Source organism: Emys orbicularis, chromosome 25 (assembly GCF_028017835.1).
Source record: "Emys orbicularis isolate rEmyOrb1 chromosome 25, rEmyOrb1.hap1, whole genome shotgun sequence".
NCBI classification, from domain to species: Eukaryota; Metazoa; Chordata; order Testudines; family Emydidae; genus Emys; species Emys orbicularis.
Window position 1 is genome coordinate 906,498 of NC_088707.1, and position 26,216 is coordinate 932,713.

General features: G+C 56.2%; 3 protein-coding genes across 5 annotated transcripts; all 3 read right to left on the reverse strand.

Annotated features, from left to right (window-relative positions):
* Window positions 1–1,325: 1,325 nt before the first annotated feature.
* Window positions 1,326–9,233, reverse strand: IFI35 (interferon induced protein 35). 3 transcript variants are annotated; one of them, XM_065422600.1, is made up of 10 exons: window positions 9,173–9,233; window positions 8,337–8,368; window positions 7,649–7,744; window positions 7,269–7,427; window positions 6,254–6,367; window positions 5,486–5,630; window positions 4,974–5,095; window positions 3,427–3,616; window positions 3,015–3,121; window positions 1,326–1,651 (listed from the first exon to the last, which is right to left on the reverse strand). In XM_065422600.1, exons 2-10 carry the CDS (start codon window positions 8,352–8,354, stop codon window positions 1,460–1,462), a joined length of 1,143 nt encoding a protein of 380 aa, XP_065278672.1. In that variant the 5' UTR covers window positions 8,355–8,368; window positions 9,173–9,233; the 3' UTR covers window positions 1,326–1,459. The 3 variants fall into 3 exon arrangements, with proteins under 3 accessions (XP_065278672.1, XP_065278671.1, XP_065278673.1); XM_065422599.1 differs by having other exon boundaries at window positions 9,143–9,221; XM_065422601.1 differs by lacking the exon at window positions 7,269–7,427 and having other exon boundaries at window positions 9,143–9,220.
* Window positions 9,234–10,563: 1,330 nt separating this feature from the next.
* Window positions 10,564–15,073, reverse strand: RPL27 (ribosomal protein L27). The gene is made up of 5 exons (XM_065422572.1): window positions 15,007–15,073; window positions 14,669–14,751; window positions 13,143–13,312; window positions 12,217–12,327; window positions 10,564–10,654 (listed from the first exon to the last, which is right to left on the reverse strand). The coding sequence occupies exons 2-5, from the start codon at window positions 14,747–14,749 to the stop codon at window positions 10,606–10,608; spliced, it is 411 nt and encodes a 136-aa protein (XP_065278644.1). The 5' UTR covers window positions 14,750–14,751; window positions 15,007–15,073; the 3' UTR covers window positions 10,564–10,605.
* Window positions 15,074–16,204: 1,131 nt separating this feature from the next.
* On the reverse strand, window positions 16,205–24,832 carry RUNDC1 (RUN domain containing 1). Its single transcript, XM_065422618.1, has 5 exons — window positions 24,509–24,832; window positions 21,469–21,627; window positions 20,979–21,177; window positions 20,525–20,638; window positions 16,205–19,565 (listed from the first exon to the last, which is right to left on the reverse strand). The coding sequence occupies exons 1-5, from the start codon at window positions 24,830–24,832 to the stop codon at window positions 18,700–18,702; spliced, it is 1,662 nt and encodes a 553-aa protein (XP_065278690.1). The 3' UTR covers window positions 16,205–18,699.
* Window positions 24,833–26,216: the final 1,384 nt, after the last annotated feature.

Consider the following 26,216-nt stretch of genomic DNA (forward strand, 5'->3'; position numbering starts at 1 on the left):
AGCTGAAGAAGTGGGGTTTTTAACCTACGAAAGCTTAGGCCCAAATAAAGCTGTGAGTCTTTAAGGTGCCACTGGACTCCTCCTTGTTTTTGCCCTAAACTAGGGTGACCAGATGTCCACATATTATAGGAACAGTCCCGATTTTGGGGTCTTTTTCTTATATGGGCTCCTATTACCCCCCACCCACTTTTCACATTTGCTGTCTGGTCACCCTACCCTAAACACACCCACTGGCGCCCTCACCCCCCATAGCGTCTGCCCCACCGCACTGACGCCCCCCTCCTCCGCACGGGGCCCCTATACCGTCCAATGCCACCCACACGGACATCCGGGCATGACATCCAATGAGCTTTGAACACCGATGGAGCCGCAGGCAGCACCCCGACACCCCCCCCCACACACACACACGCTAGGCCCTTGCTTGGGCATCCTGACACGGCCGCACAGCTCACGCTGGCAGTGCAACATCTCTGCCCCCCACCCCCGAAACCTCTGAGCTAGTGCCCCACAGCAAACCCTGTCCCTGCCCCGCTCTGAGCACAGCACCCTAGGGAGCCCCCCCACCCCAACACAACCTAGCAAGGGGAAGCACCTCGGGCTCAGTCTGCAGCCTGCTCCCTAGCATGTGGGAATGAGGAGCCCAGCAGAGAGACCCCCCACACACACACAAGAAGGGTTTGCTCAGCCCCATGAGACTAGTCATGTTGGGGTCTGTCTGTCCTGCTGGGTATGCAACCCCCCCCCCCCGCCCCCAGGAACCTCTGCCTGCATGGCCCATCCCACGGACAAGGACCTGATGCCACACCCGCCAGGGCCCCCTGCCCAGCCCGCTAATGCAGCCGTGCTCCCAGCAGAGCCGTGGGGCTGATGCACAGTGACAGCACGGCTGGGCGTCACACGCCCCTGCCACCCCAGCGGGGGCAGAAATTCGGGGGGGGGGATCCCTGAATAACGCTCCTTTGAGACCACATCACCATGTAAACATCAGGGTTCGGCTAAACGCCGACTCCCCCAGGCTCCAAACTCATTTGTTAACCCTGCACCCAGCGGGCCCCACACCCTGCTGGAAAGAGGTGCCCGAGCGGGGCCTAAATGCTATTGGGTGTGGTGGGCAGAGACCCACGGCTCGTTTCACTCCATTCCATGCCCGTGTCCCCCATGCCGGGTGTTGTCGCCAGCCAGGGCTTCGTGGAGAGCACCCAGGGCCTGCCCGCTGCGCTGAGCGAAAACAGGACGCTCCGAAATGGGGTTTTCTCGCCCCATGGCTCTCACACGATCCTTCTCTCCCTGCTCGTGCCCAGCTCCACAACACCGTAGATCCACACTCGGCCCTGGGAATACTTTAATTCCAATCAGAGTCTGATTAATCTATACAGTACTACACGGAGCACGCGTGGGCTCAGGCCCAGTCCCTGGACACCGACTGTCTTGTGTTCGGGTTAATGTCCATGGAGGAGCTTCAGTCCGTGTCCTCCTCAAAAACAGCAAGTGCCTGCCCCCACACTGGCACGTATCCCAGGGCATCCACCTCGCCGCCGCCTCGGCTGGGCTTCTGGAAGTGAATCTCCAGGGCGTCCCTCATGGACTCCTCGTCCAAAATGTCCGGGATCCCCGACAGGAGCACGGTCTTGGCACAGACGGACGGACGGACCTAGGGGGAGAGAGCAGAGGCGTGACCCTGCAGAGCGCGCTGCCTCCTGCTGGCACAGCCAGGTGTTGGCTGAGCTACGGGGAGAGCAGCCAGGGGAGAAGAGGGTCTGCTGCTGGGGAGCTCAACGGATGGAATTAAACACCACAGAGACCCCCCTCTCGCCCCCAGGAGTCAGAGCAGGGTGTGACACACGTCCTGACCACAAACCCTGCCTGCTGCTCGCCGGGCAAGCTCCAGCGCCTTGATTAACTCTGCACAGAGCCTCCTGCAGCAGCCGCCTGCTTCCCTAGGGGCAGGGTCCCTGCAGAGCGGCTAGTCTGACCCAGCAGCAGGGAGTGCTGGGAATGCAGAGCAGGGGTTCCCGCTCCCCCATGTTGTTCTTATCTGTATTTCCACAGGGCCTAGGAGCTCAGTCATGGGCCAGGCCCCACTGTGCTCTGTGCTGTGCAGACACAGAACAAGAGACAGCCCCTGCCCCCCAGAGCTGTCTGCCTCTGTCCCTCTCACGCTCTTGGCCATAACCCTTTCAGCTGGCCATGTGCCTTCAGCCTCCAGGGCGAGTGAGCGCTGGAGCATGCAGAGGGTGGGGGTGGGGCACATAGGCTTGTGCAAAGTGCACGTAGGGTGGACAATGGGCACTGGGCTCACGCCCAGGGTGGGGGTGGTGCTAGGGTCAGGAGTGGCGGTGTCAGCATTTGCTGGGACTTGTGTAGACGAGAGGGGTGTTAGAATCAGTGCACACTGGGGGGGAGGGCACGGTCAGTGTACGCTGGGGCTGGTGCGGAGGGGGAGGGGTATCAGGATCAGTGCACGCTGGGGGGGTGTGAGGGGAGGGGTGTCAGGGTCAGTGCACGCTGGGGGTGTGTGGTCAGTGCACACTGGGGTCGTGTGAGGGGAGGGGTGTCAGGGTCAGTGCATGCTGGGGTCACGTGAGGGGAGGGGTGTCAGGGTCAGTGCACGCTGGGGGTGTGTGGTCAGTGCACACTGGGGTCGTGTGAGGGGAGGGGTGTCAGGGTCAGTGCATGCTGGGGTCACGTGAGGGGAGGGGTGTCAGGGTCAGTGCACGCTGGGGGTGTGTGGTCAGTGCACACTGGGGTCGTGTGAGGGGAGGGGTGTCAGGGTCAGTGCACGCTGGGGGGGGGGTGGTCAGTGCACACTGGGGTCATGTGAGGGGAGGGGTGTCAGGGTCACTGCAGTCAATGTATGCTGAGGCTTGGGGTGCCAGTGTATGCTGGGGCTGGAGGGGAGGGGTATCAGGATCAGTGCACGCTGGGGGGGTGCGGTCAGTGCACACTGGGGCTCGCACCTGGCCGGGGGTGGCACCAGCGCACGCTGGAAGCGTGCTGCGGCTTGCAACCCCTACCTGAAGGTCTGTGATCTGTCCACTCATGTAAGGCGTCACTTTGAGCTCGTAGGTCTGCTTCCCAATGGGGACTTGGATGCGTCCTTTCTTCACTAGCTGCTCCGCCACTGCCGAGTAAGAGAGAAGCCCTGACCTCCTGCTCCCACCCGCAGGCTGAGCCTTTCCACCAGCGCCAGGGGGTGCGAAAGTGGCCGCTCAGGCACCAGCACTGGCGCCTGCAGCATCTGCCCGAGCACACACCAGGAATCCTGTGCCAAGCGCACCCAACCCAGTGCAGCCTCTGGGAAACGGGAGCCATCCGTCTCCTCCCACTCCAGCCCCCCTCACCGCTCAGTCTGCTGCAGGGAGCTGTCCCCACCCTGGAATGAGAGCTCCAGGGCCGCCCCCGGCTCTCGGCGTCTCCCCCACGTACCTCCATCGTGCACAAAGGTCAGCACCACGTGCCCGGAATCACTCAGGAGCTCCCGCTGCTCCACCTCACCACCCCCATTCTTCTCCTTGCTGAAGAACAGCTCCAGCTTGTCCAGCAGCTGCTCCTCAGAGAGATCCAGGCTGGGGAGGCTGGACAGCAGGATGCACCTGTCACTCAGCTTCAGCTCGATCTGCGGGGCAGGTACCAGGCCGTCACGGCTCCAGCCTGGGGGGGGGGGGGGAAAGAGGGGCGGGGGGCTGCCGGGGACATGGCAGGAGGCAGGCACCCGGGAGCTTCATGCCCCCAGCCTCCAATGGGGGGAGCTTTGTGCTGGAACTGAGCACCGCCCCGGCTACCTTGAGAACAGGCAGCGGCACACGGCCCTGCAGGATGTGGGGAGGCTCCCCGCCCCTGCCGGGCACAGCCCAGCCCCCCAGCGTGCGAGAGGCCCCCCGCCCCTGCCGGGCACAGCCCAGCCCCCCAGCGTGCGAGAGGCCCCCCGCCCCTGCCGGGCACAGCCCAGCCCCCCAGCGTGCGAGAGGCCCCCCGCCCCTGCCGGGCACAGCCCAGCCCCCCAGCGTGCGAGAGGCTCCCCGCCCCTGCCGGGCACAGCCCAGCCCCCCAGCGTGCGAGAGGCTCCCCGCCCCTGCCGGGCACAGCCCAGCCCCCCAGCGTGCGAGAGGCCCCCCGCCCCTGCCGGGCACAGCCCAGCCCCCCAGCGTGCGAGAGGCCCCCCGCCCCTGCCGGGCACAGCCCAGCCCCCCAGCGTGCGAGAGGCTCCCCGCCCCTGCCGGGCACAGCCCAGCCCCCCAGCGTGCGAGAGACCCCCCGCCCCTGCCGGGCACAGCCCAGCCCCCCAGCGTGCGAGAGGCCCCCCGCCCCTGCCGGGCACAGCCCAGCCCCCCAGCGTGCGAGAGGCCCCCCGCCCCTGCCGGGCACAGCCCAGCCCCCCAGCGTGCGAGAGGCCCCCCGCCCCTGCCGGGCACAGCCCAGCCCCCCAGCGTGCGAGAGGCCCCCCGCCCCTGCCGGGCACAGCCCAGCCCCCCAGCGTGCGAGAGGCCCCCCGCCCCTGCCGGGCACAGCCCAGCCCCCCAGCGTGCGAGAGGCCCCCCGCCCCTGCCGGGCACAGCCCAGCCCCCCAGCGTGCGAGAGGCCCCCCGCCCCTGCCGGGCACAGCCCAGCCCCCCAGCGTGCGAGAGGCTCCCCGCCCCTGCCGGGCACAGCCCAGCCCCCCAGCGTGCGAGAGGCCCCCCGCCCCTGCCGGGCACAGCCCAGCCCCCCAGCGTGCGAGAGGCCCCCCGCCCCTGCCGGGCACAGCCCAGCCCCCCAGCGTGCGAGAGGCTCCCCGCCCCTGCCGGGCACAGCCCAGCCCCCCAGCGTGCGAGAGGCTCCCTGCCCCTGCCGGGCACAGCCCAGCCCCCCAGCGTGCAAGAGGCTGCCGAAGTTCCTCAGGGGAGGCAAAATCCCCTGGCGCTGACAGTGGGCCAAGGAGGCTGAGAGGCCCCTGCAAGGAATGCGTCACAGACTCCCTGGCAGCTGGGCCTCACCTCCAGGGCTGAGGGCAGCAGCAGCTCCACCGGCTCTGCCTGCACTCGCACCCGGCCCTCGCACGCTGCACTCTCATCCAGCTTCACCTCGTGCCACTTCATCTCTAGGATCCTCTGGGCAACTGCAAACAGGGAGAAACCACTCAGGCCTGGGGAGCGCCAAGCAGGGGCTCTGGGGCGGGATGGGCCAGGGCCAGGGCCAGGCCAGGCAGGGAATCCCCCCACCGGAGGGCTGGGCCGTGGGGCTCAGCCTCCGCACAGGATGGCTCTGCAGTGCGGCGGTGGGAGACAGAGTCTGGCAAAGCAAAGGGCAGCAGGGCTCCAAGCCACAGCAGCACAAAGGGCCCTTGGCAAGGGGAATGCTGGGGCCTCACGCCCCAGCCAGTCACCTCTGAGGGAGGGACCCTAGGTGGGTGCCAGGCTGCACGTCTTAGCCAGTGTGTGTGGAGCTGGACATCCTCCCGAGGCTAGGCACTGACCAGAGGCAAGCTGGCCTGCAGCAACAGACCTACCCTCCGGCTCCTCGAAGGTGAGGAGGGCAGAGCCCCCAGATAGTGCACGCTGGATCCGAGGGGCGACCACCAGTGCGTTCACGTCCTCGGCCTCTGTCACGTGTCCCTTAAACAACATCTTTCTGTCCGGCAGGGAGGGCGGCGCCTGGGGAAAGCCCGCCGGGCAGCGTGAGGGAGTGCTGTGCCCAGGGAGGGGAGGGAGAAGATGGCTGGGGCCCATCCCCGCCAGCCCCACACGGTATCACTCCTGCCGCCAGGGCACCCCGGGCCAGGGCCCTGTCAGACCTCCCAGGCTAAGCAGGGTCAGTATTGGGTGCTCTCCCCCCAAGGCAGCGCCGACCCCAGTGCCGGGGGGCGCTGTGCTGCTGGAGGCATTTTCTCCGCTGAGATGTAAAAGCAAGGCCCTGAGCCCATGTGTTCGTCTCTTCTCACAAGAGCCAGACTCCGGCTCGGGGGACTCGGCGGCTCAGCAGAGCCACTAGCAGGCTGTTGTACCCTCCCCACCGAGTAGGGTGACCAGATAGCAAGTGTGAAAAATCGGGACGGGGGTAATAAGCACCTATATAAGAAAAAGCCCCAAATATCGGGATTGTCCCTATAAAATCAGGACCTCTGGTCACCCTACCTCCGAGCAGCAGAACGGGAGTCGAGCTCACTCACTGCAACCTGCCGTCTGAACTGATCAGCCCCAGGCAGGCCCACGGGCCCCTCAGTGACAATCACCAGATGTGTGGGGCGGGCTGGAGGCCCTGCTGAGAACTTCCTTACCTTCGCTTGCGCCTCCCAGGCCACTCTCCTCTCCTCCAGCTCCTCCAGCTCCTTTTCCAGCTCCTGCTTTTCCTGAAGCAACTTGCCCCTTTCCTCCTTGGCCAGACAAAGCTCCTTCAGGAAGGAAGGAAAAACTAATCAGAGAGGGGGGGCAGGGAAGCTCTGCCACTGGACGCCCCATGATTCCAGCCCTGCGCATCCCTCACTCAGCCCTGCGCGTCCCTCACACCCACCTGCAGCCCCTGCTACCCCAGCCGTGCGCGTCCCTCACTCAGCTCTGCTACTGCCTCACACCCACCCGCAGCCCCTGCTACCCCAGCCCTGTGCATCCCCCACCCAGCTCTGCTATTCCCTCACCCACCCGCAGCCCCTGCTACCCCAGCCCTGCGCATCCCCCACCCAGCTCTGCTATTCCCTCACACCCACCCGCAGCCCCTGCTACCCCAGCCCTGCGCATCCCCCATCCAGCTCTGCTATTCCCTCACACCCACCCGCAGCCCCTGCCCCCCAGCCCTGCGCGTCCCTCACACCCACCCGCAGCCCCCTGCTACCCCAGCCGTGCGCATCCCCCACCCAGCTCTGCTATTCCCTCACACCCACCCGCAGCCCCTGCTACCCCAGCCCTGCGCATCCCCCCACCCAGCTCTGCTATTCCCTCACACCCACCCGCAGCCCCTGCCACCCCAGCCCTGCACATCCCTCACACCCACCCGCAGCCCCTGCTACCCCAGCCCTGCGCATCCCCCACCCAGCTCTGCTATTCCCTCACACCCACCCGCAGCCCCTGCCCCCCAGCCCTGCGCGTCCCTCACACCCACCCGCAGCCCCTGCTACCCCAGCCCTGCGCGTCCCTCACACCCACCCGCAGCCCCTGCCACCCCAGCCCTAGGACTTCGCTGAGCAGAGGTGGCCAGTTGTGCCAGACTGTGCTGTGGTTCTGTGATATGTTCACTAGACTCAGACTAAATGCATCAGGGGAGGGTGGGGTGCAAGGGGCCTATTCCTAGAAACCAGCCTGGTAGGAGGGCTCCAGCTCCCTGCTCAGAGACTTCTCTCTCTCCAGTTTCCCACGGAGGAGTTCAGCTTCTCTCTGGAATCCTTGTGTCCTCTGCTCAGCGGCTTTCTTCGCCATCCCCAGCTCTAGCCGGTCTTGTTCCAGCGCCTGACAGCGTTCCTGGGAGAGGCACCGAAAGGAACGTCAGGCTCCCCGGGGCTGCTCTGCAAGGCTACACCCAGGCACTATCAGCCCAGAATCGTCTCGGGCTGGACCTCTATTAACCGCACACTGCGGAGGGAACTGCAGCTGGTAGGCGCATTCGGAGCCCCTGCCCCATCCCGCCATCGGCTCACGTGGAAAGCAGCTGCCCAACCTGCAGTGCCTGGGCAGGGACCCACCTTGTATTTCTCAATCTCCTGCTGCAGGCGTTCGGGTGTCATCTCGGGGGAGCTGTTCTCCAGTGTGAGCTCATCAGGTAGACGGACAAAAGACTCCTAAAAGCCAAGAGAGGTGAGTGACCCCAGAGCCCACACGCTGTATCACGGGGCAGCCCGTGCCATGGGCTATGCCAGTCACCATCTGCACATGAGCTCTCTAGCTCCACCACCACAGGGGTCAGAATTCAATGTGGGTGGAGCCAGAGGGGTGGGGGTGGAGCCAGAATCCGCATGGGGGTGGGGAAGAAACTTTCCTGCTGGACTCAGGCTGTTCCTTTGCCCGGTGTGGTCTCCAGCTCCCGCGCTCAGGGCTCATCTAGACGCAAAGCGCTGCAGCTGGGCTGCTGTAGCACTTCAGTGAAGATGCTGCCCACGTGGACGGGAGTGGTAATGCACCTCAGAGAGGCGGCCAGTCGACGGGAGAGCGCTGTCTACACCAGGGTTAGGTCGGGTGAGCTGCGTCACTCGGGGGGTTGGATTTTTCACACCCCTGAGCGACGGAGTTATACAACCCTAATTTCCTAGTGAAGACCAGGCCTCAAACAAACAACCTCCTGGCGCCCTCCCGGGAAACGTTATTCTCAGGTTAATTTCCACTTTGTCTTTCAAAAGCCCAGGACAGGGACTGACTCGCCTGGTGCCCAGTTACCTCTTCTGAATCTGTCATTGTGTCACTCACACCTGGGGAGAGAAAGCACCAAAGTGTCAGAATCTGGCACCAAAATCAACCCCCCCCTCCCCGAATCTCCCCCAGCAGCATCATGCTGAGCATTGGCTCTACAGTGATGGGGCGCGTCACGCAGGGGAGACCCAAGCATACACCGATCTCCTGGACCTGGGCCTTCCTGACTCGCCCATCACTGGAGCGTGGAGCATTTCTCCAGGCTCAGGGGGGTGAGGAGGCTTGGGGTGACAGATGAGCGCTCACCCCATGTTCACCGCAGGTCACTCTGATCTGATTGTGCCCCCCCCCTTCAGGACTGGCCCTGCCCTTCACCTGCAGGTGCCCAGAAACCCCAGGGAGCGACAGGAGAGACAGTCTAAAGGGAGGATTGGCTCCCAAATGTCAGGCTGGGACCAGTTCCCAGATGGGGGGCAAATGGGCCCTGTTCCCGTGGGGCTGGTGCCGGGTCCCCAGGACTGCAACACCCCAGGGTGGGAGGGAATCCCTGGAACGGAGCACAAAGGGGCTCCCCTGGTCACCCCAAACAGGGACTTGGGGAGGCAGCGCCCCTGGGGCACTTGGGCTGGAAACAATGAGAGAGGGGCTCCGCCGTACCCCAAGGAGGGGGCACAGAGCCCCCCCCTTCCCGAGTGGGGAGAACGCTGGGAGACCCTGTAAAAAGGGGGTGGACTGTACAACCCCCTAACATCCTAGCGGACCCAGGGCATGCAATGGGCCCCCCCGCACAGGGACCGGCCCCCCAGCACCCCGGGGGCTCAGAGCAGGCGCACCCCCCATGCGGAATTTGCAGCCACTCTCACCGCCCCAGCCTCTAGCAGCGGCGCTGGCGCTTCCTGCCTGACTCCGGCCCCTTTCACTTTCGTTTCCCGGCCGGCCCGTGCCCCGCCCAGCCCCATAGACCCGCCTGCGAGCAGCCCAGCCCCGCGGCCTCGGCCAGAGGCAGAGCCCGGCTCCCCTGGCGGCCCCAGCCCGGCCGGTTCCCCAGGGCAAGGAGACCCCCAGCCCCAGCCGGGAGCGCACCAGGGCCGGTCTGCACGGGAACAAGGCACGGACTCCGCAGCGAACGCGTCCACACAGGGGTAAAGCTGATTTAATCAGTGCTCTCCCCCCCCCCCCCCCCTTGCAAACAAGGCCCAAGTGACGGACACCCCGGGAAGTTCATTTCGGGCTTGGGCCCAGACGCTGCCCTCAGCAAGGAACAGGGTAACTGCACCAGCGGACTGATGGATGGTGTCATTTAGCCAGCATCTGTATGCAGGCCCGTACTGACTGAGTGCCATCAGTCACACTGACACCTTTGGGGGAGGGGGGGGAAGAAGAGAGAAAGAGGGCATTTAAAGAAACTAGGACAAGGGAAAGCTTTGTGATTCAGGGAGCGAAGAGAATTTCTCTCACCGAAATGATCCTCCCTTCCCAGCAGTGGGATCCTGGCAAGTCTAACCTCATGCCGTGTATAGTGACCCTGAGTCCCTAGGGGGAGACCAGAGGCTGATTTGTCTCTAACTCTTCAGTTCCTGATCTGCACTTTCCCGAAGGCCCCTCTAATAAGTCATCAGCCAGGTGCTCATGAAACCTTTTTGACAAAGCAATGTCACAATTTTTGCACAATAAACCCTCTAAATTACCTCTCCCTGCTGCTGAGCTCACCTCACCTTCATTTCGCTTCTGCTCCCAAAGGCCAATGATGCAGTTGGAGACTATTTGAATCAGACAAAGTTGCCACTTGCCACATAAAGACCAATACTTGGCAAAGGCAACTGGAAAAAATGACACCGACCCCCCCACCCCCCCACACACACCCTGAACGTATCACTCCCATTTCTTAGCCAAAGAACCAAAGCCAGCTGGAATAGCAGGACCCCGAATCATTTCCCTCCCCATGAGTGACCTTAATTCACATTCAGAGCATTTTAGACTACCCTGCCTCCATTGCTGGAAAGGTGGAGCAGCTTTGTCATCTGCTCTCAACACTGGGTGGGGAAGACATCAGATACGGAGCCGACTCGTAGGGCAGTTCTCCAAAGCCATCTCGGTTAGTATTTAATTCCATTTAACGCTCCATGAATCCCTTCCTGGCTGGCTTGGACGGTAATTACCCCTGCAAGTCACCTCATCGAAGCACAGAGCAAGTGATGTTGACACTGCAAAGCCAGATGCTTCGCACCAGGGAACATTTTACAGGGCAACAAAATGGTTTTGAATACACATTTATTGACGCAGCCATGTTACAAGTTTAGAATCGCAGCTTCTGGAAGAACCACTTATTCTTGCCAGTCTTGTATCTGAAAGAAAGGCACAATCCACACGTTAGGGAATGCTTGGCACCAGTGTCCCGAACGAGCCTCAGCCCAAGCTTCAGGCCCACTGAAGCTCACATCTGCCCAGCCGGAGTTGGGTTCTGGAGCAGCCACTACGTCCCTTCCCCAATCCTTTGGGGGAGGAAACTCACGTGGGACTCTTGGCCGGAGAGCACCATGGAAGCAGTGAGTTCAGCTCCTTGTGAAGAGGGAGCCACCTCACTGCTATGCAGTGACTCCTTTGGCCACATCAGAAGCACTACAGGAAGCTGGGGCGAGCCTGCTAGTAGGCATGACAGGCCTTTGGAAGGAGGAAAGCAAAGGAAAAATGCCACCCCCTGCACCAAATCCTGGGCCAGTGCCTCACCTGGAGGGGAATAACCCCAGAACGTAAAACAGCATCTGCCTGGACAGAACTAGCTTCTCGGGCTGTTTGGTTAAGTGCAACATGGAGATTTGTGCCCCAAACCAAGTTAAATGAGGCCTTCAATTTCCTCTTTAACCCTTTATAGTCAGCAAGACGACTGGGGACAAGGGCAGCAACTCTTGGCAGTTGCAGGACTGACAGTTCCCACTAGGTATTTCACAACTTCAAGGTCAACCATGCCATCTGCACAGCCCCAAGCCAGAACAGATACAGCCGCATAAGCCTGCTGCTAACACAGGAGCCAAGGCGGTGAGGATGGCTGTGGAAGCCAATAGTCCCTCTGCAGGCAGGCCCAAGGAAAGATGCTTGCCTCTTGCTGAGGGGGATGCTAGTCGTAATTCCTTCCTTTGAAGGGGAGGCTCTGAAATAGGCCACTGAGAAGGCAAATCAATCAGCCTCAAGCACTGATTGCTAAGCTGGAGTCATGCACGTAGGGAAGGGAATCCAGTGACATGCACTTAACAGGTAACTAAGGAACAGGATGTCAGGAGACCAAAATTAGGAGAAAGCCCCTTTAAGGTCCTAGCTGCTCCTACTCCTCCCCTTCCCCCCCCCCCCCCCAAGGTTGCTCCCTGCAGTATGTTCACAGGTTCTTGTGCAAGTGCAGGATTAAATCTTGTTAACATAACACATTGCTTTGCAAGAATCCTGCCCCCACCACTAGCATGCAACCTCCTTGGGGGTGGAAGAGTGCACACTGAAGGACAGGAAGTGAAAAACTATACGTATCCAGCTGAAAAGGTAGGAGAACTTTATGTGAAGGAGGGAAGTATGTAAATATTAACTTAGGATGAGGCCTGGTGTTAAAATCCTTTGCATTAACTGTAAATTAACATCCTCAGGCAGCCAGACCCTCAGTTACTGTCACTGCAGGGCCAGCACAGCCCCGTTCAGGAGCATGCTAGGACATCAGTGCTATATGAACCCGGTGTTTCTTGGGGTCTCCCAGCCAACAGCTGTCAGGCTGGACACACTTCACTTGAGAGCGAGAACAAGCTGGGGGACTGGGTTGCAGGTTTCAATGACTCAGAAACTAAAGTATAAACGGATTCCTACAGTTCAATAAAGGAGTGAAAAATGTAACAAGCAGCTGGGGGAGGGAGAAAAGTTTCCAACTCACCTTTCCTCAAATTTCACCTTGGCTTCGCGCCTTGCCTTGCGTTTCAGTGCAGGGTCCCTGAACACATCTTTATTGACAACGGTTTTGTCCAGAGGAATATCAACGGAATACCTGAGAGAGGGGGAACAGCAGGCTTTGAAACACCCACATGCCAGGATGCTAGATAGCTAGCCTGAGTCTGGCTGGACAGTGCACTTCTCCTGCCAGCCCACAGAATGGTGGCAGTTAAAACATACCTAAAAGACAGACTCAGGCCAGCACCCCTAATGACCCGGGAGTCCTCAAGCACTCTGAGCCAGTAGATGGTGTGAGAGGTGCCAAGCAGCCTTGCTTTCCCCTCACCATGCACTCAGCAGCACACAACACTAGAAGTGGGGAAGGGAAGGCCAGTGACAGTATCATGAAATGCTGGTTCGGCTACAATCCCCAATACTCAGTTCTTTTTATTGCACTGTCCATCAGTAGATCTCAAAGCCCCTTACCAAGAAGATCCATATCGTTATTACAAATCCTCTTCAGAGCTTACAGGAAGAAGGCTGTGTCTCCAGCCAAAGGAAAAAAAAAAATGAAAGGCCTAAATAATGGCCAATGCCACAAGAGATGCATTTGTGGACAATCGAATTTGTCCACCGACCTCTCCCACAGCGAGAGTGTCAGCCTGAATCCCGATGATAAAGGGATGGGGGGAGATCATGAATGTCCGACCCCAACTTCTGACTCCTCCAAGATAATTATCACTGGCCACCCAAGTAAGCATCCTGCAAATCTATTCATTGAGCTGCATAAGGACATAACTGAGGAAATCTCAGAGAAGCAGGTTTCTAGGCTTTACCAAAGAGAAAATCTGCTTTTGCCATGTTGAAGGAAACTAAAAGTAGTTTACTAGTTCTATTAGCAGCACTTCAGTGAGCCCCGAGCCTGCTCACCTGGTGGGCATTAGATGGTTGTAGTTATAAACCTTCACAAAAGATTTGATCTTGGACCTCTTCGCTATCTTCTTTTTGCCCATTGCAGCAGTTACCTTCCGTGGGTACCGATCGATACCAGCCACCAGGGCGTGGCTATACGGTCGGTCTGAGGTGCCATCATCAATGTTCTGAAACACACAGGAGACCTATTAGCAACGCACAGAAACCTGGATTCTGGGAGGTCACCAGAGATTCTTCTACCTTTTGAAGAGAAAAACTGCTATAGCCTAATGAATTTAAGGCATTGGAGAGATAGCCAAATGGCAGGGTGCACAGAACCCAAAAGAAAATCCTCTGCTACGTAAGCGGATCTAAAGCCCGCATGCCCCAAAAAGCAGCACTAAGGGAAGCCCCCAGAATGCTCACGCTGTATTAGAGACGTCTCTTCTGCAGGTGTGCAACTCCCATGAATAACCACAGGCTATACACAACAACCTCAAACTATCTAGCTCTAGGAGTTAACGTTAACGTTTCTAGGCACCTCCGTTCTCAGCCCGACAAGCAGCATATGGATGACAGGTTTCCAGATGCTCCTAGGTAACACAGAGAAAGCAGATGTCTAAGTACCTTACGTGCTTATTCAGCCTGTCACTGTAAGATCTGAGCGCCTCACAATCTTTAATGTATTTATCCTCACAATCCCCCTGTGAGGTAGCAGTGCTATTCTACCCATTTACAGGTGAGAAACTGAGGCACAGAGGTTATCCCTGCACGGCTCCTGGTGGGTTGGATTCCCAGCATAGGTAGACAGACGCATGCTCGCTCTGCTCAAGTGAGTGCGCTGAAAGGAACAGTGTGGATATAGCTGCATAGGCTGGGGCTCAGGCGGCTAACGTGAGCCTGTTTACCCCTGCCGGGAATCACACCACCAGCTGCACCCAGAGGGATTAAGTGACTTGTCCAAGGTCCAAAAGCAAGTCTGCGACACAGCAGCAAATCGGCCCTGGGTCTCCCAAATCCTAGATTAGTGCCTAACCACTAGACAATGCTTCACATCCTGGCACAGCATGAATGTCTGTGCACTGGCCCCCTGTGACCCACTCAACAAACCTTAACCAACCCACACAAATCTCACTGAACACACACAGGAACTAATGCGGATTTAAACCACACGAGCCCTCACGGGGATTAAGGGACAACTAAGATTAGAACCCATAAATCCCCAATCTCACGTTCAGAACAGGCCTCTGGCTAGACCGCGACGGCACAGACAACTGCGGAGACTGGTGAGAGCCTAGGGCTCCAAGCGTGACCCATGTTTACATGGCACCAAAGGGATGGGAGCGAATCATTCGTGAACCCCCAGATCTGTAGGCGGTGCCTTCCCTCGCACATCCCAGGCGAAGCCCACCATGCGGGCCAGCGCTCGCACCCAGACGGGTTGGGGCAGGGGGCCACCACTGCCCAATGCAACTCCCTGGCTCTTGCAGGCCGGGTCCTCGGAGCTTTGGGCCCGGGGTTAAGGCCCTCGAGAGGGGACTTACCTTCACGATGACCGCCTTGCGCCCCGAGTAGCGCCCCGCCAGGACGAGCACCACCTTCCCGGGCTTCATGAACTTCCCCATCGCTGCCAGGAGACAACACGCGTTAGAAGCCAGGCAGCCGCCCAGGAACCCCAGGATGGGCCCCGGCCTGCCCCGCGCCCCAGGGGGCTGCTAGCGCGCTGCCCCCGCCGGGGCCCACCAGCCCCGGGCACCGGCCCCGAGGGTCCCGGCAGGAACAGCGCCCCCCCTGCGCCCGCCCCCCGCGCCAAGCGCCCCCCGCCGGGCCCCGCCGCCCCGCGGATGGCGGCCGATACTATCCCTCTCCCCCCAGGACTCACCGAGGCTCCGGCTGCGATGGCGCCCAAACCGGAAAAGGAAGGAGCTACCGCTTCGCCGACCTTTCACCCCGCGATTCCGGTCACCTGACTTCCGCTTCCTCCCGCACAGGGCGACGGCGCACGCGCGGGACGGGGGCGGAAGGGCCGAAGCAGCCCAACGCCCCCTCCCTTGGCGGCCGTTGGCCGGGGCGGGCCTGGCCCTAGGAGAGCGCGAGCTCAGCGCTCCTCCCCAGAGCGGCGGGGAGCGTGCGCGGTGCAGATGATACAGCGCCGAGCACGGCGCGGCCTGGCTCCCTGGCTGGAGAGGGTAGCCCCGCAACCCCCCCGTGCACATTTCAGTGCGTTTAAAGGGGTGCGCGGCGCTACAGCTGCCCCCAGCCCCTTGGCCACTGGTTGGAGCCTTACACTCAAAATCTCCTTTTTGAAGGCGTTTGTCTTCCCCCTGCGGTAGTGTAAACCCCCCCATTACCGGGAACCAAACCAGGGGCCCTGACAGACCAACATTTCACGTGCAGGTCCCTGCCCCTCACCTACACAAAATGGAAAAGTAGTATTTTCCCCACTCCACGTTTTTTCTGTTTGTCAGCAGAGGCATTACTCCAGCCAGCCATCCAAATTTTAAAATTGACAATCCTTTCAAATCCAGCCCTCAAGGCTAAGGTAGCCTCTTCCTTGCCCTCCACAGCACATATGGGAAATGGGTGCACTTGATCTTCCAGAAATTTGTTTTTTCCTATTAAGACATCATCTGACCCTGTTGGTGCCCATTTGTGTCCTTGCTGACTCCAGTTTTTAGTTACCAATGATCTAACCCAGGGGTCGGCAACGTTTGGCACGCGGCTCGCCAGGGTAAGCACGAGAAGCCGCGGCCAGCACATCGCTCGCCCGCGCCGCTTCCCGCCACCCCCATTGGCCTGGGACGGCAAACCGCAGCCAGTGGGGGCCGGGATCGGCCGAACCTGCCGCGTCAGCAGGTAAATAAACTGGCCCGGCCCGCCAGGGTGATTACCCTGGCGAGCCGCGTGCCAAACGTTGCCGACCCCTGATCTAACCTATTCTGTTCTGTTCCTAACTAATGGTGCAGCATACAAGCTATAAAGGTAATGGCTGTAGGTATGAACTGAAGATTCAAAGTCTAGAAGAAGGAGAGGGTGCGTTAACAGTTTATCTATTAATGTACAAGTAGGTAATTCAACATACACAAACCACCATGACTTTTATTATCAGCAGTAGATATTGTACTCTCCACAACACAAATACATTCATCCTATTGCACATATGCACAGACCTAAAAACAGAACAAAATCAACATCAGAAATGAAATAAAGCAGATATCTGAACAACTAGGGTACAACACAAACTTCTCCAGCATAGCACTGTAAACACAAAAGGGAGTTAAGAATTAGAAAAACCTGAAGACAAGATGCTTTGTGGAACCATTTGGGGCCCCAGAAAAGCCTTTCCAGCAATCAGACACTTCAACTGTCAACTTATTTGTAACTGCCACAGATTTGACAAAAACATGCAGATTTCAGACAAAAAATAGCCAAACTAGAATGGGGAATGTTCCATGGAAATGATTCTTGAATTAAATCTTGCCTCTCCAGCTAATCTTAATGTGGTTGGTCATTGGTAATTCTACAATTTGCTGTCCAGGAAGACAAGAAGTTTATCTGGATAAATCAGCTTGGAATTTTTCACCCTTAGACAAGCCTCTGAAAATACATAAACAGTTTCCTATCTGAAGGGTACAACATGAAAACAGTTTCCACATATGTAAGAGTCACTGCTGCTGGTTTTCATTATATTTCAGTAAACTATTTCTGCATTAAAAACATGTGGAGGAATGTGTTACTAACCACTAATTCTTCATCAAAAAAACTAACACCCTCCTTACAGTGTTCTATAAATTTCACTCTGCTCCAAACACACAAATAATTTTAGGAATGCAGTTAATGGGTGAGGGGGGGTCGGTGGGGGCGACACAGATTCTGGTCTCTCTGAAGTTAGTGGCAGCTTTGTCACTGACTTCAGTGAGAGCAGATGGGCCCCAGTGCTCAATGTCCAAAATCTGTGGTGTCAGTCTATGAAATTCTAGATGTTTTCCCAAAGAATAGCTTCAATGCTTTTTAGACAGAAATAAGATGAAACCAACAACCCTACTGCACCAAACTGTGCGTGCAACTGAGAGGAACGGGCGGTAAGGGAACATTCCTTTTCAAGCTTCAAAGGGAGCTACTATGAACAGTGGGGAAACTGGGAACAAAAAAAAACCTACCATGACAGCCCCATTTCTAGCTACTAAATGTACAATTAGAGTGGTCACTCCCAACCCATCCCCCATGTGCCTGAGACTAGGATGTTGCTGTTTTGCCAGGAAGCTGAAGGGAACAGGACGCCAGACTGAGGCACTACTGTTTCCAATATAAATCCATTACCTGCCACTCAGGGCATCACTGATGCACGTACAAAGGAGACCACTCTCCTCAGCTCTATTCCAGTCAAACCCTCAGTTCTCTTTTGATGCCAGAAGTGATTTTTCTCATGCAGCCTAAATGCCATGTGGATTACTACTTCAACAGCGCTGACTGATTTGACAGCAGATCTACCTGTAACCAGTGCAGGAAGCTTTGCCCTCGGACCAGCAGAAAATGCTCAATTACACAATAATCAAATACACTCGATGTAGAAAATTGCTGGCCAAGAGATACTGACCACAGAAGTGCTTTTAGGAATTACATGAGAATATTAGACATCTGTAACTACTACAATGTATTTTCTACAAGGAGCCATATGAGCAACTGTTCTTGCAGCACAGGGGCTAATAATTAACTCAAGTTAAACACAGTAACTGGAAAAGGGAATATTTGTTTACAGTTGTTAAACCAATGCATCTGCAATAAAACCCTGGCCTGATAGTGTTCAGGGCTTTGACCAAGACTCCACCAGGGAGCTGAGAGTCTTACACAATGCACCTGAATGCTCAATCCAGTCACCTGTCACCACATAGTCCAAAGAATCTGTCAATGTCTGGATCTCTGCGGCCACTAATCCTTCAAGATGCAAACCAATAGGCACCTATAGCTCAGAGCAGAAACTGTTCCCAGCCTCCTGTACATTCAAAATCTACATAAACGTGGGAGAGGGGATGTCTGACTCCGCCACTGGGCATGTTACATCAAGCCTAAGCAGCAGAAGTAAGATATATCTGTCAAAAAGCCTCACACAGCTCTGTGTGAAACAGCAAAATGCCACAAGTGACATCTTTTAGACTAAAAATCCTGGGGGGCTGACCATGCAGCCACAGCATAGGAACCGCTTCCACTGAACTCCACAGGAGCTGCTCCAATGCATTGGCTGTAAAACCAGGCCCTTTTTATTGCATTTCAGACAGTGGTTCACTCCTAATGCATGTGACAGAGGCAAGGCACCAACAGATGGGGTGCAGCAGCTCTGTTGTTAGCTGCATTAGCATAGGCCTGGGTGAGGTAGCGCACAACCCAAACATCTGCAGCATTTCCTCACAGGCAGTCTTGTAAGGGAGGCTTCCAGTGTCAAGACACTAACCTGCTACCCTAATAGCCAAAATCAGCTTCAAAGGGGACAAGTTTGGTCATAAACAATGCTCCTCCTCTAAGCTAGTAAGTTAATACATTCCTTCTGGGGAAAGGGGGCTGATCTGGAAAGGACACATCAAAAAGCATCTCTGATGTTTTTCAGCTGCCGGACAGCCAGGTCAACAGGAAGGTTGAACTTTAAGTTGCTCAGGCGGCTGAGAATGTTGAGTGCACTCTCAAAGCCTGTGTTGGCCATGTAGCTCCAGGGCTGATAGTGAGACTGTATCAGAGCCCCAGATTTGCAGATCAGATTCACCCAGGAGACCAGACGCTGTTCATTTAATGCCATGCACACCAGGGCTTTCAGTTCAGAGTCTGCACTGCGCTTGAATGGATCATGCTCTGTGAGGACAGTGTGAATAGCCGTCAACAGGCTCTGCTTGGGGGTAACAGTGATGCCCCCCGTCACGGGAAGGGCAAAAGACTGGGAGAGCTTGCGCGCTGGGGACTCCACGAAGGCGCGGCCGTTCTTGGTGTTGTAATACTTCACAAAGAGTTCCCAGGGGTGCATGGTCTGTGGCGACGAGGTAAATGCAGGAATCAGGCATGCAATGGGTGCCAACACCAAGCTCATCCCTTGAGAAGAGGCATAGAGCCCATGAGCCATCAGGTCTCGTATAGCAACGGTCAGCTCCTTCCGCACAGCCAAAGTCAGCTCATCTCTCGCTCCTAAGGAGACATCCTGCATGCTGGAGTAGCTGAGCACATGATCCTGGTGCTGGTGCTTCAGAGCCAGCTGCCTCACTTGGTCTACAGACAGTTCCAGTTTCTTAATTAAGGGAGAATAGTCCTTATTGGCCTGGTCCTTCTGCCAGAGGGTGCGGGGGATCTGACCAGTAGCACAGCCAAACTGACTGACAGCGAATATCTGCAGCACAGCAAGCATGCGACGCATAAGGTGCAGGCCTGTTTCTCGCATCTTTCTGGCATCCTCTGGGTTCACTGGTTGGTTAGGGAAAAGGAGAAATGCTGTCATTAGAGAATCAGATTTATCTCTGCTTGTTCCTATATACAGGGAGCTCATCAGCCACTCTACTAGGGGATGCTTTTGCTCTGGTGCTGCTGGCTGGGTGACTCATGCTGCTTTGCTCAAGAGAGAGTGGCAGCTTCTCAGCACTCCTGCAAACTGGAAAATGGGACATCAAATAGTCATGTGTCCCATTCTCAAACTGCCTTATCCACCTCAAATCACAGAGAATGAATCCGACAATGGATGCTATTTTAGCAGGCACAAGTGACCAAAGCAGAATTTCAAGATTTCTAGTGAGGGGAGAGGGTGTTTCAGACACAGATTTGTGGATATCCCAGTATCAGAAGGATAATTACAGGGTGCCAGTTGCTGATGTGCAAGGAACTAGTTGTCTCAGGGAATAAACCGGCCTGCTCATTCCAGAACCTGGGACCAAATCAAGCGCTTAAGTGGGTGGTCTCATTGTAATCGATAAGGCACAATAGAGCCACCAGCCATGATTTCTGCTGATGAAGAGTCCAGGACAAGAACAGCTGGAGTGGTGCAGGCCAAGACTGAGCTGCTTTGGTAAAGCTACAGCATGTCAGGAAAGACTGCACAGGACCTTGCTTGCATGATGTCTGCTGCTAGAGAATGATCAGAAGCCTCTCATTGTTGTGAGCTCCAAGTTAAAGAGCGATCCTATCCCTCAGTGATGTGTTGGTGCACATTCACTGTACAATCACACTGGCCAACAGGGAAAGGTAAGAGTTCAAACATGAGGTTTCTGGCTTATTGTCTGGATCAATGAAAGGGTAAGGGAAACCACCACTTGCAGGGGAAAAGCAACACTGAATTTAGGAAGTGATGGGACACCAGTTCCTGCAGGATGGAAGCCAGCTGGCCAACAAAAGGAGAAGCAGCAAGAGCCAAACACATGTAAATTGCCCACCTCTGTTATTCCCAGGAGGCAGCCTGGCATTTGGTTTGTAGGGGCCACTTCCATGCTTTCTGCCTGAACATTCACAATGTCCATCCTCCACCTGGCCGGGACTTCCAACTTCATCTAGAATGAGAAATCCACAATGACAACAGTTTGTTATTTTGCATCCCTACATCAGCTGGAAGATTGAGGCTACACATTGCAGACTGTAGGTCAGTATTGCCTCATATTCCTCTACACATGGGTGACCATCCTGCCTCTCAGCATCACACCCATCAGTGTCCCAGGTTCTCCACACACTATCACCTCGCCACAGAGAGGTCTGTGCTACTCTATGCCCAGATTCTGCCCCATTGAGGTCTGCATCCTTCCTCTCACTAATTCAAGCCATGCTATACCCAAGATGCCTCTGCTGCACCAATGAGCAGCTCTCCTGATTGTCTAAGCAAAACCCAGCACTGACCCTGAATGAAGTTGATGAACATCTCCAGGTCCCGTATTTGCGTCTTCAGCTGTTCCACCAACTGCTCCTTCACCCTTGCAGGATTGACAATCTGGGCAACAGCCACATCCACCTGCTGCCGCAGCTCCTCTGGGGACAGCGATGCAATGTCCTCATTCAGGTTCATATCCAGCTTCTTTATTAACTCCTCTATAATCACCTGCAGAACATTACACATAATGAGTGGCATGATCTCATGTGGCCCTCCCACCTGCGGAGCCAGAATGCTGCTTTCACTTACCCACTAATTATTTTGGGGTGAAGCCAGTCCGGACTTTATTATATCCACTAACAGTAAATTGTAGCAGTCCCTATGGATTATATTCATGGATGCAGACTTATGATGTTGTATTACAGCTGCCTGAATCAGCACTGGCCACACGCTAGTGTTCTGAGAGAGGCACTAGCTGGTGTTAAGAAAGGGCACTGGCAGAGGATCCGTAGGCCTTACCCGCTGTCTTTCCATGACCATGGACTGGGGCAGAGAATCATAGCTGCCCTCTTGGTAAGCGAAGGTCTCCAAGTCGTCTAGCTGCGTTTTGAGCTGCATGATTAGCTCTCGCTGCTTCTCCTTCCGGGCCTCGATTCGCTCCTGATTCTCCCGCTCACCCTGAAACGAGTTTATTGGAAAAGAAATTGAACACCCCACTCGTAGCCAAGGCCCTGGAGATAGGATTGTTACGCCAGGGATGTTTGGAAGTTAACCTTACAGCCCATGCCAATAGCGAGTTCTGGGCACCCTCACTGACAAAGGCTGCAGGCTTTCAATGAGAAGAAATTCCAGCCCAGTCACCACTATACAAAAGAAGCATTTCTGCAGGCATCTTGCACCCCCTACTCTAGTCTCACTAGTTAGAAACTTCAGCAAGTAGAGAATTTTGTTGTAAGCAGCCAGATGATGATCATGTCTCATAGCAACTTCTGGAGTTCGTACACATCTCAGAGTGAAGCGGCAACCTGACACCATGCCCTAAATAACAGAGAAGAGTCACGGCTCTGTGCACTTGTATACATTAACATTGTACAAAATCCTTATTTAGCTCTCTCATGGTAAGTGCTGGGCTCCAAAAAGACAAGAGGTCTGGGCATTGCTTTTGGATACAGCTGCATTAGGTGTGCATGTGCTTTGCCAACCACAGAAGGCTACCCCAGTTTCAGCCCCCAGATCTTTCCTAGAACATATTACAATCACAAACTGCATGGCACTTTATCTTGGTATAACCTGAAGGGGATTTCAGGAATAGGTTTTCGGGATAACGCACTCAAATTGTACATAAGTGAAACAAATGCAACCCATTATTTCTCAATCAAAAGGTAGATTTATATTGAAAGTGGCACTTACCAAGGCCTCCAGGTATTAAGCATGGGAATAAAAAGCAGAAATATTCAATTACATTCTAAATTAGATTTGGGTTTGGGTTTTTTCCCCCCCAAATAAAGTAGCTGAAATTTTATTTATTTAAATAAAACCTCATTATCTCACAGACATTTGGGATCCTTCTGAATTATACACAAAGCCAATTAAGTACCAAGACCACAAACCCCATCTCTGCTCCTGCATGAAAATCAAGGGTAATAAATGTCCCAAGCAAGTGTTAGAACTGCCCTGACTTCAATCTAGACTTTGCAAGCAGTACTAATGCCTACAGGCAGAATGAGAGAGAGAAAGAGAGTTCAGCCAAGAGTCTGAATTCATTCTGCTCACTGTCCTCACCACTGCTGGCACAGGGCAGTAAACAAGCAAGGTTAAACTGGAGCGTTTGAAAACTGCAGATGGGCAGGAAATTGCCACTGGACATAGGTTTGGTGTACGAGACTGGAGTGGGACTGAAAGCCTTGTAACAGTATCTTATTCAAAACTGATTAATTGCAAAGTAGCAGAATGACCAATGAGGGTACAGATGAAGCTTCTGTGAGTAGCTCGAAGTCCCTGCCCTGCTGGTTTTGGTGATGTAATAGCTACTAAGCAGGTTTTAGTAACATTAAAAAAAAGGAAATGGCAATCATCCAGATTTCCCATGTGCAAAAAGGCAGCAACATTCCCAATTAACCTCCCTGTCCCTCTCATCCTCTTCTCCAGCGTGAGCTGGCCCCTTGCACAGGGCTTCCCCATGAGCTGGTCGCAAGGGCACTGGCTAGGCCCAGCACCCTGATGCAGCCCCAGGCATAATTTGCTATGACACTCCTTGTTCATTGTGCTTGAGGAAAAGGTGGAGAGGGGTGTGGAACTGTAAGTACAATTTATGTGTACAGATGCAAGATCAAATGAGGAAGGTCAACTTCCCCTGTTCTGATGTTTGTGGAAAGGGAACTGTAATGCAGAAGGCTAACATGCAGGTTACAGTAAGGTATTAATACGGTGTAGAAACCAAACATTATCAGTGATCTAAGCTAATGAATCACACTGGAGAAATTCACAAGGATGCTGTATCCTCACTGTCTTGTACTGCTCCTGGGAAATGCTAGCAGGCCAGGCAGAATCATATATCCTACAAAGAAGTGCAGTATCACTTCAGCTTCCTTCACATGGCTATTGCTGGACACACTTGTACCTCCTCATTTTAACTGGGCATTTCATGGCTGAGGTTCAAAAGTGAACTTTCATATTAAGCAGCTGTGCACACTGTGAAACAACCAAGTTTAAGAAAACTCTGCAGCTGAGTCTAACTATGGTTGCACCTAAGTTAAACAGTACTTTATAGCCCAAGGACAGACTAGTCCAGAGCATGGGCATTAACAATCTAGCCCCATGCACATAGGTTGGATTAAACCATTTTATAAAGTCAGTTCTGGATTTTGGGTCTTTTGACCTTGAATCAGTTCCCTGTTCAGAAAATCATGTACTGCAAGCAGTGTCATTCCACTTCTGTAGGGTGTGACAATGGTGTACCTAGCAGCCATGACTCATGAGAATAACACGCTCAATAAAGCAGAGCGTGAAAGCTAGAAGCACTAGGAAGCGTGACAGAAAACAGTGATTCTGAATTTTATTGAATTCTCCCCTGTATCTTTCTCCTCTGAGAAGGGCCATCGGTATCACTCCTTCTGCGGGGATCTGTGCTACAAAGGCACAGTTACAGCTATGCCCCTGTAGCATATGGAAAAAGTGTGTGTCACTGTAGTAAATCCACCCCCTCGAGAGGCAGTCGCTGTTCTAATCTAAAGAACTCCAGTCACCTGGAGGTACACGTCTGTCTGAACCTCTGTTCAGAGAGAAATCGCAAAGGCCTAACTGAGGGAGGTTAGAGGAAAGAGCCATTTCGGGTGACTTTATGCCTGTGGTTGGTGGTGTGTGTGCAGCCCGTCAGACACACCCCCCCGCAGTTGGTGGGGGTTTCACACACCAGCTGGGGAGGGAAACACGAAAGCCTGACTGTAAATTGACCGGGGGGGCAGGGCTGAACTCCTGCTCGGTCCCTGCCCAGCTGTCACCCCAGGGCGCAGCGAGCCCCTGGGCCGACCCCCGCCCCAGCCCGCCCGGCCGCACTCACCGGGGCCTCCCCGAGCCCGTCCCCCAGCGCGGCCGGGCAGCCGCGGAAGGCGAAGTCCTCGAGGTCGCGCAGGAGCCGCTGCTGCTCGGCGGGCCCGGCCCGCGCCACCTGGCGGAGCCGGAACTGCACCTGGGCGAAGTGCGAGACCAGCGCCAGTAGGGCCCCGTGCAGGCGGCGGCGCTCGGCGCGGAGCCGCGGCAGCGAGCGGGGCGAGCCCGGCCCCGACCCGCACGGGTCCCCGGCCTCCCCCTCGTCCGCCTCCGCCACCGCCCCCACCGGGGCCCAGCGCTCCCCGGGGCCCAGCGCCCCGCCCTCCGCCTCCATGGGCCCGGCGCCGCCGCTAGCGGGGCCGCTCCTCAGCCTCGCCCGCCGCCATCTTCCCGGAAGCGGCGCCGCTTAGCCCCGCCCCCTGGGGGGACCGGCGGCGGCGCTTCCGGGAAACGGGGCGGGGCTTGGAATATTTGCGTGTGGGCGGGGTTTATGCGTATCTGGGCGGGGCTCGTGGTGTGGGCGGGGCTTCCCTCAAGTTACTGCTGGAAAAACCCTGTAGGTCAAATGTACCCCTGGCCCCGCCCCCTACCCCTGGGCCAATCCCCTGTGCGCCCCCCCTCCGAGCCCACCCCTTCCCCTCCCCCCAGAGCCCATCCCCACCCCCCACTTGCCCGGTTGGCTCTGCCCCTCCCCCATCCAGCTCGTTCTTGCCTGGGTAGCCACTGGGGACTGACCTCAGGTTTCTGTTGGGAAGGTCAGACAGCATCTGGGGCCTACGAACGGATTGATGGGTAACAATGGGGGTGGGGAGAGTGGGTGCTATTCAGATCATGCTGCCTGATGAGTTTCACCCCAGAGGTAGCTGCAGTTCTGTGCCACGGAAGTGGGTCCTTGTGCTTTGGTTTGTAAAGTCCTTTGAGATGAACAGGGCCGGCTCCAGCATTTCTGCCGCCCCAAGCAAAAAAAAAAAAAAAAAGCCGCGATCGCGATCGGCGGCGGCAATTGAAAAAAAAAAAAAAAGCCAGGCTCGGCGGCGGCAGTTCAGCGGCAGGTCCTTCGCTCCTAAAGGGAGTGAGGGACCTGCCGCCCCCGAATTGCCGCAGGTGCTGCCCCTCTCCCTTGGCCGCCCCAAGCACCTGCTTGTTGAGCTGGTGCCTGGAGCCGGCCCTGGAGATGAAAGATGTTTATTGTTATCACACACGGGCTGAGCCCATTGCACGTATCAGGGGCTCCATTCATTCCGCTCCACAAGCTCCACGTGTGTCTATGTCCCAGCCCCCCCATTGCAGGGACTCCTTGCAACCCCCACTATATTACCTCCCCTTGCCAGGGTCTCTGTGTCCCTCCGTTCCCCCCTCTGTCATATGCCAGGAGCTCTGTGTGTCCCCCATGTCCCCCTACCCTACACCACCATCCCCCATTCTGCTCCCCCATGCCGGGGCTCTTTGTGCCCTTGATTCTGCCCTCTGCCCCTCTTTACCCCTCACCTAGTTTCCCCATTCTACCCCTACCAGGGGGGTTGTGTTGTCTCCCTTGTACCCCTCCCCTCAGGCCAGGGGCTTTGTTGGCCCCCTCCTGCTCCCCTGTCCTCCCTTAGAAGGGCCTGGGGAGCACTGCAAAAGCAGCGTGCTCAGCTTCTAAGCGTGAGACACTTAGGTCACTCTGTAGCATCGACAATTGTCCGGCTTGCAGGGAATAAATTTGCTATTGTAACCGG